Source organism: Papio anubis, chromosome 1, assembly GCF_008728515.1.
Source record: "Papio anubis isolate 15944 chromosome 1, Panubis1.0, whole genome shotgun sequence".
In the NCBI taxonomy this organism is placed as follows: Eukaryota; Metazoa; Chordata; class Mammalia; order Primates; family Cercopithecidae; genus Papio; species Papio anubis.
The window spans coordinates 188339312-188353061 of record NC_044976.1 but is presented as its reverse complement, the minus strand read 5'-3'; the positions used below and the strand labels follow the sequence as shown (position 1 = coordinate 188353061).

The 13750-nt window shown below is 39.9% G+C and overlaps 1 protein-coding gene and 1 long non-coding RNA gene across 5 annotated transcripts in view; one reads left to right on the top strand and one right to left on the bottom strand.

Moving 5' to 3' along the window:
- Nucleotides 1–13750, bottom strand: part of SLC9C2 (solute carrier family 9 member C2 (putative)) — a 97008-nt gene that overhangs the window by 14178 nt on the left and 69080 nt on the right. For all 4 annotated transcript variants that reach the window (XM_021930419.2, XM_009194432.4, XM_021930423.2 and 1 more), the window contains 5 exons: nt 11662–11713; nt 9784–9932; nt 8975–9100; nt 6682–6780; nt 2904–3071 (listed from right to left, as the gene is read on the bottom strand). In XM_021930419.2, coding sequence (XP_021786111.1) covers nt 2904–3071; nt 6682–6780; nt 8975–9100; nt 9784–9932; nt 11662–11713 — 594 coding nt within the window. The remainder of the gene's footprint in view (nt 1–2903; nt 3072–6681; nt 6781–8974; nt 9101–9783; nt 9933–11661; nt 11714–13750) is intronic.
- On the top strand, nt 8439–11647 carry LOC103880088. Its single transcript, XR_002518841.2, has 3 exons — nt 8439–9028; nt 10047–10456; nt 11069–11647. It is a non-coding gene; the product is annotated as an uncharacterized LOC103880088 (long non-coding RNA).

Here is a 13750-nt window from a genome sequence, read left to right as displayed (position 1 = left end):
AACTGGGGCATTTAGCCCATTTACATTTAAGGTTAACATTGTTATGTGTGAATTTGAGCGTGTCATCATGACGCTACCTGGTTATTTTGCACACTATGCAAAATAGTTGATGCAGAATAGTTGATGCAGTTTCTTCATAGTGCCATTGGCCTTTATATATTTGGAGTGTTTTTGCAGTGGCTGGTACCAGTTGTCCCTTTCCATATTTAGTGCTTCCTTCAGGAGCTCTTCCAAGGCAGGCCTGGTGATGACAAAATCCCTCAGCATTTGTTTGTCTGGAAAGAATTTTATTTCTCCTTTTTCTATGAAGCTTAGTTTAGCTGGGTATGAAGGTCTGGGATGAAAATTATTTTCTTTAAGAATGTTGAATATTGGCCCCCACTGTCTTCTGGCTTGTAGGGTTTCTGCTGAGAGGTCCACTGTTAGTCTGATGGGCTTCCTTTTGTAGGTGACCTGGCCTTTCTCTCTGGCTGCCCTTAACATTTTTTCCTTCATTTCGACCTTGAAGAATCTGATGATTATGTGTCTTGGGGTTGATCTTCTCATGAAGTATCTTAGTGGTGTTCTCTGTATTTCCTGAATTTGAATGTTGGTCTTTCTTGCTGGGTCAGGGAAGTTCTCCTGGATAACATCCTGATCCTGAAGTGTGTTTTCCAACTTGGTTCCATTCTCCCTGTCTCTTGTAGACACTCCAATCAATCATAGGTTTGGTCTTTTTACATAGTCCCATATTTCTCAGAGGTTTTGTTTTTTCCTTTTCATCCTTTTTTCTCTAATCTTCTCTTCTTGCCTTATTTCAACAAGATGGTCTTCAGACTCTGATATCCTTTCTTCCACTTGATAGATTCAGCTACTGATCCTTATGCATGCTTCATGAAGTGTTCATGCTGTGTTTTTCAGCTCCATCAGGTCATTTATGTTCCTTTCAAACTGATTATTCTAGCTAGCAGCTCCTGTAACCTTTTATGAAGATTCTTAGCTTCTTTGCATTCGGTTTGAACATGCTCCTTTAGTTCAGCAGAGTTTGTTATTACCCACCTTCCGAAGCCTACTTCTGTCAATTCATCCATCTTATCCTCCATCCAGTTCTGTGCCTTTGCTGGACAGGCATTGCGATCATTTGTAGGGGAAGAGGCACTCTGGCCTTTTGGGTTTTCAGTGTTTTTTCGTTGATTCTTTCTCATGTTCATGAGTTTGTTTAATATTGATCTTTGAGGCTGTTGACCCTTGGATGGGGTTTTAGTGGGGACTTTTTTGTTGTTGTTGATGCTGTTGTTGTTGCTTTCTGTCTGTTTTTCTTGCAATGGTCAGGTCCTTCTTCTGTAGGGCTGCTGCAGTTTGCTGGGGGTTTGCTTCAGGACCCATTCATCTGGTTTGCTCCCACACCTGGATATGTCACTCGAGGAGGCTGAAGAACAGCAAAGATGGGTGCCTGCTCCTTCCTCTGGGAACTCTGACCTTGAGGAGCACCAACCTATGCTCCTGTATAGGGTGTCTGACAACCCCTGTTGGAGGGTCTCAGCCAGTTGGGTGGCACAGGGAGCAGGACCTATTTAACGAACCACTTTGACTGTTCCTTGGTCTTTGGCTCATTTTTATTTTAATTCCCCACACCTAGTGAAATGTCTGGACACTTAGGTGTTGAATAGATAACTTCTTACTTAGCAAATGAAACATAGAAGGAAGTTTAAAAACAAATATTCCTTTTTTAACTTTTAAGTTCAGTGGTACATATGCAGGTTTGTTGCATAGGTAAACTTGTGTCATGGGGGTTTGTTGTACAGATGATTTCATCACCCATGTACCCGTAGTTATTTTTCCCGATTCTCTCCCTTCTCCAACCCTCCACCCTCCAAAAGGCCCCAGTGTGTTTTTTTCCCTTCTATGTGTCCATGTGTTCTCATCATTTAGCTCCCACTTATACGTAAGAACATGTGATATTTGGTTTTCTGTTCCTGCATTAATTTACTAAGAATAATGGCCTCCAGCTCCATCCACAGTTCCTGCAAAAGACATGATCTCACTCTTTTTTAGGGCTACATAATATTCTATGGTATATATGTACCGTTTCTTTATCCACTCTATCACTGACAGGCATTTAGGTTGATTCCATGTCTTTGCTATTGTGAATAGTGCTGCAGTGACATATATGTGCATGTGTCTTTATAATAGAATGATTTATATTCCTTTGGGTATATACCCAGTAATGGGATTTCTGGGTCAATGGTATTTCTCTCTTTAGGTCTTTGAGGAAACGTCACACTGTCTTCCACAATGGTTGAATTAATTTATACTCCCACCAACAGTGTGTAATTGTTCCCTTTTCTCCACAACCTCTCCAGCACCTGTTACTTTTTGACTTTTTAATAGCAGCCATTCTGCCTGGTGTGAGGTGGTATCTCATTGTGGTTTTGATTTGCATTTCTCTATTGATCAGTGATGTTGAGCTTTTTTGCATGTGCTTGTTGGCCACACGTATGTCTTCTTTTGAAAAGTATCTGTTCATATCCTTTGCCCACTTTTAACGGGGTTGTTTTAAAAACAAATATTCTTTAAAAACACTGTTGTCATAATGGTGACCATTTATTGAGCACCTTTATGTGTCAGGCATGTTACGTAGATGTTTTCCTAATCCTCATAACATCAAAAGGTAGGTATTCTCTCTACTTCATAAACAAGGACACTGAGACTTAACGAGGTTAAATAACTACTCCCTTAGGCAGGATGCAGTGGAGCTTGGCAGAGCCTGGCATGTGAGACACTAAATCTGCCTTTTCAGCTACGTTACCTCCCAATAGCTGGTTGGGTGACTAAGATGTCAAAATCTGAAAAAAGAAAAGATGCTGGCATTTTTTACTTACTTGAGGAAAAATTAATAACTCATGACAGAACCATTTTCCTACCTGTAAACTGGTTTCACAGATGACAGTATATTCAATTTCACACTTAAGCAGACAGTTTAGCTCTCCAATTATGTCCCCAGCAGTACAGAACTCTGTAAACATGTCACTGGACTTTCTATCAGGCCTTTGGCTACTCTCTATTCCAAAGGTAGGAGATAAACTATGCAACTGCAAAGGGAAAAAAGTGTGCAAAGGGAAAGAAAAAATTAAAATTTTGATCAAATCATAGGAGCTCCCACTATTTCTTACAACTTTCCAATGGAAGACAAAGATCTCCTGTCAGGTGTGAAAGAAGAATTAGGCTTAAGGAAAAAAATCATGATTTCTTTCACATTTCAACTCCCAAGGCAAGGATTTTTTTTCTCATCTTTAGTTTTACAGATGACCCCTATTTACAACTTTCTATTTATACCTATCTTATATAAAAATCCCACCAGGGCTGGGCACAGTGGTTCACGCCTGTAATCCCAGCACTTTGAGAGGCCAAGGCAGGTGGATCACAAGATCAAGAGTTCGGGACCAGCCTGGCCAACGTGGTAAAACCCTGTCTCTACTAAAAAAAAAAATACAAAAATTAGCCGGGCATAGTGGCGTGTGCTTGTAGTTCCAGCTACTCAGGAGACTGAGGCAGGAGGATTGTTTGAACCCAGGAGGCAGAGGTTGCAGTGAGCCAAGATCGCACCACTGCACTCCAGCCTGGGCGACAGAGTGAGACTCCATCTCAAAGAAAAAAAAAATATCCCACCAAACCTGGAAATTATAGTATGCAACTAATACAATCACTCATTGAGTCCACTAGATATTCTTACCACAATGGGTTAATGCATCACGTGGAAATAACTTTTGATTGCCTGGGCACATAAATCAAATATTATGAATTAATATGCCTCCAAACCAAGCCATGATGTTAATGAAAGCCTTGTCTCTTTTCAAAATGCTTAAGAAAAATTACCATGCAACATCAACAGGAAAAGGTTTTAGGAAGAACATAGGATGGTTGAGTTACTTCAAGAAAATAACTGGTAGGCATAACTGGAGAAAGCAGAGAGGTATCAGATTTTAGGGGGAAGCTGAAAGAATTGGGATTAGAAGGATTACAGAATTTTTCAGAAAATTTAGCTGTAAACATCAAAGAGGAAGGGTATTGTTTAAGACACAAGAAACAGGACACAAAAGGTCACTCTCTCCCAGCAATTAGCATTCAGACTTTTAAAAGCATTCATGCTTCCAGAGGAGTTTGATTTTTTTTTTTAAATGGCTGTAATTTTGAATGCAATTCAAAGGATCTTTGAGCAATGAAGAATGCCTCTGCTTTTTGCAAACGAAGAAAAGATTATGACATTTGAGGTAGGCAGCATTTGAAAGGAGGCCCCCCAAGATTCCTGTCTGTTGCTCAACCAAATACTAATCTAGGTACTGCAGTGAAGGGACTTTGAAGTGGAATTGAGGTTGCCAATCAGCTGACCTTAAAAAGATGATTTATGGAGTTAAGGATACTAATCAGCTGACCGTAAAAAGATCTACAAAGTCCCTTCACAGCCGTTCCAGATTAGTGTTTGATTAAACAACAGACGGGAATATTGGGGGGACTGTAATCACATGAGCCCTTGCAAGTAGAAGGGAGTCCATCAGAGAGAGATGTGTGAAGGATTCCATATGTCTTTGCTTGCTCTGAGACGTGAGGACCTGCACGCAAAGATGAAAGAGAAGCTCTAGGAGCTCAGGGTGGGCTCCAGCTGACAGCCTTGAAGAAGCAGGGACTTCTGTTCAATAGCCATAAAGAATAACTAGATGTGCCAACAACCTCAAAGAGCCTGGAAACAGATTCTGCCCCTAGAGCTTCCAGAAGGTAATGCAGCCCTACTGACATCGTGATTTCAGCTTCTTGAGACCCAAGCAGTGAAATCAGCAGAACCCATTGGATTTCTGACCTACAGAACCATGAGATAATATATTTAGGCCACTAAATTTGTAGTAATTTGTTGTGGTATCAAAAGAGTACTAATATAACCTCTTCAGACCAAACATCATTGGACTACAGTTTAATAAGGCTTAGCTAGTCCAGTCACTGCAGGACAATCCCCAAAGAAACATGTTACAGCGAGTTGCAGCTTTTAAGTATTGAACTTGCCACATTTCATAAATACTGGCAGCTGTGTGTTTTTCCTAGCATTCTAATGGGAGTATAGTATAATGGCTAAGCACATGGATACTGGAGATAGACTACATGAGTTCAAAGTAATCTTTGGCCTCTGAGTATGTGTAGTTGGGGCCAAGTGGATTATTTTTTTTCTGTGCATCAGTATTCTCACGTAAAAAATAGGGTTGTTGGCCGGGTTCGGTGGCTCACACCTGTAATCCCAGCACTTTGGGAGGCCGAGGCAGGTGGCTCGCTTGAGGTCAGGAGTTCAACAACAGCCTAGTGAAACCCCATCTCTACTAAAAACACAAAAATTAGATGGGCATGGTGGTGCGTGCCTATAATCCCAGCTACTTGGGAGGCTGAGGCAGGAGAATCTCTTGAACCCGAGGGGGAGATGTTGCAGTGAACTGAGATGGCCTCACTGCACTCCAGCCTGAGTGATAGAGTGAGACTATCGCCCAGGCTGGAGTGCAGTGGCAGGATCTCAGATTCTCGTGTCTCAGCCCCCCAAGTAGCTGGGATTATAGACATGTGCTACCATACCCGACTAATTTTTGTATTTTTAGTAGAGACAGGGTTTTGCCAAGACCAGGCTGGTCTTGGACTCCTGCCTCATATGATCCACCCGCCTAGCCCTCTCAAAGTGGTGGGATTACAGTTGTGAGCCATCGTGACTGGCCCACATTGCCTTTCTCGACTACCTTTTAAAAAATCACAATTAACCTCTTCATATCTCCATCATCTCTAACATACTGTAAACTTATTTGTTTTGTTCATTGTCCCATCTCCTTTTATCCCTCTACTAGAAATTAGGCTCCAAGAAGGCAGGGATTTGTGTCTGTTTTGTCAATCCCATGCCTAGAATTAATAGTGCCTGCCACATGGTGGTAATGAAGCAAGTATTTTGTTGAATAAATGAATGAATGGATGAATGAAAAGTGCTTAGAATAGTGCCAGAGAGTAAATAAGTGTTATATTGTGTCAGTATTCTATTTATTATAGTAGTTTATTTCCATGATATTTTAAGGTCTAATATACGCATTTCAAAACCAGAAAGCCGAATGTATTATTTTTCCCATAATAAGGATTTGTCATTTTATGACTATCATCTAGGATGATCTAGGAATTATTTGGTTCACAAACTGGGGCTCACCCATGAATTCAGCTACTAAACTACTGTTATGCAGATACAAAGGATTCTTGTCCGCATCACTCTACTGAAATCGCTCTCTCTCTCTCTTTCTGTCTCTCTCTCTCTCTCTGGTCAACAAAAGCCTCCCATTGGACAGATTAAAAGTGATATTTTTGATCCTCATCCTAATTCCTTTACGTGAGTAATTTAAGTCACGCCAAGTATTGATTTTCTTGTCTGAACATTCAGAAAAATCTTGCTTCCTCCCAGGATTGCTGCAAGAAATAAGTAAAGACTATGACAGCATTTTGTAGAATGGGAAGCACATTTCAGGTGTTGCATATTTATCTCTCAGCTGTCATGCTCAGAGTAGAAATGGTTTCATCACATTAAAAATTTAAACTTTTTCAGTATCTAAATTTATTCTTATTCTACAATTGCATGTTTCAAAATACATTTTAAGTAAGAAAAACAAACAAACAAACAAACCAATAGTCCCTTACAATTGCCATTCCTGAAATAATTAAGTAGATTCCTTGTGGCATTTCACCTGCTTTACAAATGATATCTCCGTAGTCAAAACAGGCAAGTTTGGCTCTTTCCTGGGTGGGAAAAAAAGGAAAAGAAAAAGAGAGTCAACATATATATGTTAGAGAGATATATATATATATGATTTTATATATATATGTAATCATATATATATGATTTTAAAGCTAAAATAGCTTCCAAGTAGCATAAAACACAAACTATATTCTTGGTTTTTTACTGAACTGTAACGTGCTAATATACCACATCAACTTCTAGAAATAAAGGAACAGGCAAACAAACTTTGACTTTGTGATTAGTACTCAGCATAGTAACTGATATAACTATGGAATGAATATGCACATTGATGAATGAAAACTTTCTTTTCAGCCCCGTTTGGGGCTTGGGTTATAATGGTAAGCTAAACAATTTCCCTGCCTTCAAAACAAACTTTTAGTTAGGTTGGGTAGATATTTACAATCAAATGGGATAATTATGACAAAGAAGACAGGGACAGGGTGCTATGCAAAAAAAAAAAAGTGCAGAAAAGCCACAGGATCCTATCTTGGTTGTTCAGTGAGGCCTTTACAGCAGACAGGACAGCTAAGCTGAGACTTGAAAGAGGAGGAGCAGATAGCTCGGATAACATGAGTTGAAGACCTCCAGGGCAGAAGATTCATATATGCAAAATCCAGAAGCAAACTGAACGTCTGCAGTTAGGGTAATAGCAAAGATTGTATATGTCTCAGGCAGGGAGGGATGGAGACCAAGGTGGAGCCATCCACTAGGAATCAGCAGGTGCAGTACCTGCATCTACAATACTTTTAGACACTTATAACAATGTTTTAATGTCTTTTAGAATCAGGAGGAAAATTAGTTTTAGATAAAGAAAAATGTTTTAATATATAATACTAATATCTTCATTGTTATACTAACACAGTCATAAAGTCTAATTTTTCATAGTTTTGTGGAGGAAGAGGCCCATGAAGGCAGAAGTGCCCAGGGCCCCTGAGAGTCATGATGTTCTCTGAGCCCTCTGCAACTGCCCTGACTTCATCTGCTCTCTCCAGCACTGCTCCTGCCAGGGGCCTCTGTGCTGCTCCTGGAACACACCAGGCACACTTGGCCTCGGGGCCTCCTTGCACCCACTACTCCCTTTGCCTGGGGTGCTCTTCTCTAAGACACTACCTGGCTTGCTCCCTCCCTTCTTTCACATCTCTCTTCAAATGTCACCTTATTAGAGCAGGCTTCCATGGCCGCTCTGTATTACCTTTTCCCTCGTTATTTTTCTCTGGCACTTATAACCATCTGATAGGCTATATGTTTATGTGTTTGGTGTGTTTATTGTCCGTCTCCATCCATATAACATAAGTTTTATGAAAGTAGGGACTTCAGCCAGGCACGGCGGCTCACGCCTGTAATTCCAGCACTTTAGGAGGCCAAGGTGGGTGGATCACTTGAGGTCAGGAGTTCAAGACCAGCCTGGCCAACATGGTGAAACCCCATCTCTACTGAAAATACAAAAATTAGCTGGGTGTGGTGGCACATGCCTGTAATCCCAGCTACTTGGGAGGCTGAAACAGGAGAATCACTTGAACCCAGGAGGCGGAGTTTGCAGTGAGTCGAGATTGCACCAGTGCACTCCAACCTGGGCAGCAGAGTGAGACTCTATCTCAAAAAAATAAATAAATAAAATAAAATAAAAATTAAAAAATGAAAGTAAGGACTTTATCTATTTTGTTTACTGCCATATTACCAAACCTAGAACAGTCCCTGACATGTAGAGGATATTCAATAGATATTTGTTGAAAGAGTCCAAAGTCCTGTTGCAACCCTCAGCTGACAGAGCATGAACTTGAACACACCTGAGTTCTCACCGTTCCCTATTATACTACGTCCAATCAGCTTTACTTTTACACTATCTGCCCGGTCTGTATAGTAACTTAAATTCGAGACCCTTGCTCTAAAAAATGTCTCTCCAAGAGCGTACATTGAGAAATCCAGAACTCTACAACATAAAATAGAATGGGATTGGTAACAGTCAGACACATATAGCTACTCCCAAGCAGATAAGGCATTGTGAAAAACTATCTTTGCCCTTTAGGCTCAAAAAGAGATTTATTCCTCCTTTAGACTTTCCTGGGCCTCTGTCTTGGCTTTCCCTGAATTGGCCAGTATGTGACATGCTTTTCTGTTAATCTTTCATTAGGGAGTGGAAAAAATAGATAATTATCATCAAACCTGAGCCAGAATAGAAAAGAAAATCTTTACCTTGAAGAAGTCAATGAGAACATCTTTACCTTCCAGCCAAATGATGTTGTGAAGGTATTTGTCAGGAGTTGGGGGTGGGATTGCCTTTGGAAAGTTATTTAGTGCTTTTAATTTTTTAAGAAGTACCTAAAAACAAATAATCAAAATAATGGGGATCAGATCCTGTAACAGAAAATGGACAGTAGGCAAAAACTAAGGAAATCTAAATAAACTACTGTTAGGCAAGTATAACCTTGATGTTTGACTCACAGCTTCTCTCTTCTATCTAAATTCCTCTAACCATTTTTGTCCCTAGTCTCCCCTTATTACTATTTTCACTGACTTACTAACTCGGATTGAACCTATCATCTTCATAATTCAATTGACACAGTGGATGGAGAAGCAGAAAAATCTAGTGAGTCTATAGGGTGAGCCAAAGGAAGATGCCATAGAGGGCAACCCTGTTAGGAAATGGAAAATCTAGAAAGTTTTCTACATCTCTGTTCAAATCCTTTCCTTAGGCCTTGTCACATAGGCTGGCTATTGTGGGTTCTATAAAGTACTCTGTGTCCTTTTGATAAATCCCCCAACCATTTCTTTCCTAACTTAGTTCAAGTTGGTTTCTGTTACTTGCAATCAAGTAGTTTTGACAAATGGAGTGTACTGGCTAGCATTGGCATTCATCGTCCTTTGCATTATCAAAGGTTGAAGGTGATTCTAGACTTACCACCTGTGGTTAAACAATTTTTTTCAATCTCCCTCCTTATTACACACTGCTAAAGCAACCATGAAGGCTGGGGTATTATGCAGACAGAATCAAGCAAAATTACCTTATTTATCTCAGTGCTTTCATGCTTATCAATAATGCCTCTTGAACAAAGGAAGGTGAGATTTTTTAGAGCTTTAGCAATCACATTCCGGATTGCCTGTTTAGTCTTCAAAGCAATGACAACATCACGACCTTCATGCTCTATGAGTCCTACAGCAAAGAAAATAAAATTCAGTAAGTGGCCTGTGCAATAACCACAATAGCTAATATTAGTATAATACTGTATAATTTCCGAAGCATTTACACAATATTCTTTTATTCTAGTTTCATGCAGAACTCGTGAGGTCAGCAGGACAAGAGTTATTTTCAACCCTATTTTACGGATGAGAACATTGGAAACTGGCTTCCCCCACCAGCTAAGAGAAAATCAATCTGTCTTATCCCCGTGGCATCTCCTCTATATCTCTATTATGGAACTCATTACATTATCGTGTTACTGTTTTTACTTCTCTGTCTCATCCTCCATATTGTATAATTTTTGTTGGTTAGATGAATACATGACAGAATGAAAGTATCCCTGGACTTTGGCTGGTGGGTATTTCTGAGATCAAGGCGCATATTCTTTCCCCTTTAGTAAACCTCAGAAGACATGAACTGGACTGTGAGTCAAGGCTAAAATTGCATCTGTTTCATCTTCGTATTCAACATTGAACCCAATGCTTGCCATATCGAAGGTACACACTCTTTTTTTTTTTTTTAACTAAATGAATTGACCACTAAAGTGAAAGGTAGCAATGATCAAAAGCGTAGGTTTTAGTGTCAGATACACCTGGGCTAGAAACCTGGCTCACTACTTACTAGCCATAGGGCCTCAGGCAAATTAACCTCTCTAATAATAGTATTTGCCTCATAGAGTAATTATAAGGATTAAATGAGATAATGTACATAAAGAGTTAGCAGTTCTTGCCATGATAAGCATTCAGTCATCAGTTGCAGTAACCACATGAAAATAAGCGCTGCCTTTTAGAGTAGTGAATTGAGAAAACTTTGTAATATTCCATACTGATCTAAAACATAATATAAAGCAGCTGTCCTAACCCCTAATCTTTAAAAGCACAGAAATAAAAATCTGTCAATATGTAAATGGCAACAATGGGTCATGGGTTTTCTGAGATAATGCCAAAAGATCCTAATCTATTGTCTCTAAACTTACACTTTCATTCATTAGACCACATTCTTTCCATTTTGATTTAGAAAGTGTAACCCCATATGGCATCTTACAATGTGGTCATGAATATGAAATGGTTTTACTTTATTTTCTTTTCTGATAACTTCCATTTATTAAGGGCCTTCCGTATGCCAGGCCGTCTACCAGATGCTTTTGCACACACTGAGAGCCTGGCCCACAGCCCCACATGAGGAAAGCTGACCCAAAAAACTTGGCATAAAATCCTTGGGCTCTGTGCTTCAAGTAAAGTGGAGTGACTGGAGATACTCAAGAAATGACATTCGTTGCAGGCCTACATTCCAGAGTATCTTTGCAAAAAACAAAACAACGAAACAAAAACATTTTGTCAAAGGTAAGCTTTACGTGTCTTTTTCTTCTAACCTTGAGGACTCTGATCTTGCCACCTTAATACACTTCCCACACTCCTCTCATTCTTTCCTCCACACCCCCATAACAACTAACAGGACTCTGCTAACTTTTTCAATTATCTATTGATACGCTCATATACTCCACAAGATTCTGCACTGTTTAAGGGTCAGGATCTACCCAACTTTGCTTTCCCATACCTGGCCCATTAGCTGTGTTTAATAAATGCTTGTTGAATGCATAAATGAATGAGCAAGTAAACGAAAGCATGAATTGTTCTTCTTTTATTAAATTATAGGATAAGAAGGTGTGACTTTAAGAACTCAAGATACTTCAACTGCCTACCTAATTCTTTGACAGCATCCTGTTTGTTGGTTTCCAAAATTTCATATAGTTTCTGTAAGAAATTAAGACAAACACTTATTTCTTATTATTGATATGGTTTGTGTCAGAAATTAAGAAAAACATGCATTTCTTCTTATACTCCTGAGAAGTATATTTATTATACCAAGTATAGTTCTGGCCTTCCTTTTATTTTTATTTTTTGAGACAGAGTCTTGTTCTGTTGCCCAGGTTGGAGTGCAGTGGTGCGATCTTGGCTCACTGCAACCTCCACTACCCGGGTTCAAGTTATTCTCATGCCTCAGCCTCCCAAGTAGCTGGGAATATAAGTGTGGGTGACCACACCCAGCTAATTTTTATATTTTTAATAGAGATGGAGTTTCTCCATGTTGGCTAGGCTGGTTCAAGGAACTCCTGACCTCAGATGATCTACCCACCTTGGCCTCCCAAAGTGCTGGGATTACAGGCATGAGCCACCACACCCAGCCTGGCTTTCTTTTTAAATTCAGAGAAAAGGAAGTATGGTAGAGGACATTTCACTTAGTTAACTTTAGAAAAGCTATTGGCTCAATTCTTCCCTCTGGGTCAATTCTGCTGCTTTGCCCATGCTCAGACGTCAATCTCAATGAGTCTAGTACGGTCAGTAGCTTGCATAACTACTGTGCCTAATACTTATCAGAAAAGATCAGTATGTACTCCACTGTGCACCAAGGAGAATTCTCATAGGCAGCGCCTGATTTGGGAGTGAGCCAACTGAGCAGCTAGTTGGGAGGCCATCCTATCAGGAGCACAAAAAGAAGTAGAAAAATGAGAAAATACGATATTGATTTGTTCATATTTCTAACAAATAACTCCTTAGATAACTGAAGAAACCACTGCACTCCACGACTAACCAATCTCTGCTCAACCAATCACGCAACAGGTGTTTGTTGGATGCCCACTATGTCCCAGGCACTTTTCCTCTTGAAGCTTACCCTCTAGCTTTGAGTCACTGGGGAGTTTGCTCTTGGCTACACCAACAGTCCTGAAATCACACAACTGACAGTTCTTCAGGGTTGTCAGGTACAGATGTCTGAAACTCTGCCTCAAATAATGCATGGCATAGTGCTCTTTATAGCGAACAACTGGTTTGTTATCTAAAGTTTAAGCAAAGTTAAGTTTTTGTGGGGTTTTTTTGTTGGTTTTTGTTTCGGTTTAGAAAAAAATCACGTGTAACGAATCCCTCATTTTGAATATAAGAATAAGGTATATAATATTTATTAAATTATTTCTTCTTACTCGATAACATTGCATCGATATTGGGAAGGTGCCAAATTACTAGCCTGTCCACAACCAATTACCATCCTAGTCCAGCCCTGCTTGCATAGCTGCAAAGATAGCAGTTAGGCCCCCTTCACACCAAACTAGACTTACAGCAACCCTGTAAGACTGCTCTAGAACGCCTTTGCACAGAAGCACATGGGAACTGACTCCTGCCTATAGAGACAGCATAATCATGAAAGCCTGGGGATATATTTATTTTTCTTAAGGTGAGCTGCCACAGGCCAACTTCCAGAACCAAGTCAGTTTCAGAATCAACACCAGTTAGACATCTAAACACATCTCAAAAGGCCATTTAAATCTTTACTGGTGCCTCTTTTAAAACGTCACAGGGGATTCACTTCACCTGTGACACGTCAAGGAAACTGCCCTCAGATGCCTAGAAGGCATCTTCTCCCAGCTCCTGAAAACACAGTCTTAACTCCCCCCACTGGCTCTTCTTTTTCTTCTCTTTTCCTCCTACTTCTGAAATCTTTTCTCCTATGAATAGCTCTGTGTTCTTTCTAATGCAGATCAGTCCAGGCTTTGAGTAGTTCTTTTAATTTTCTTCTCCATTCTTCAAAGTAAAGCAACAGGAGAGAATTCTGCTACACATTAATGTTCAATCCAATAAAGGTAGATATCTTCACAGCCTCTTTTCCTCTTCTGATTTCAATAAGTAAAGAGCCTCTCTTGACTGAGGTAATGCAACCATCACCACAAAAATAGGCACCATAACCAGAAGACAAAATCTCCAGGCCATCCATGGTTTTATGTATCCACACATACTCAT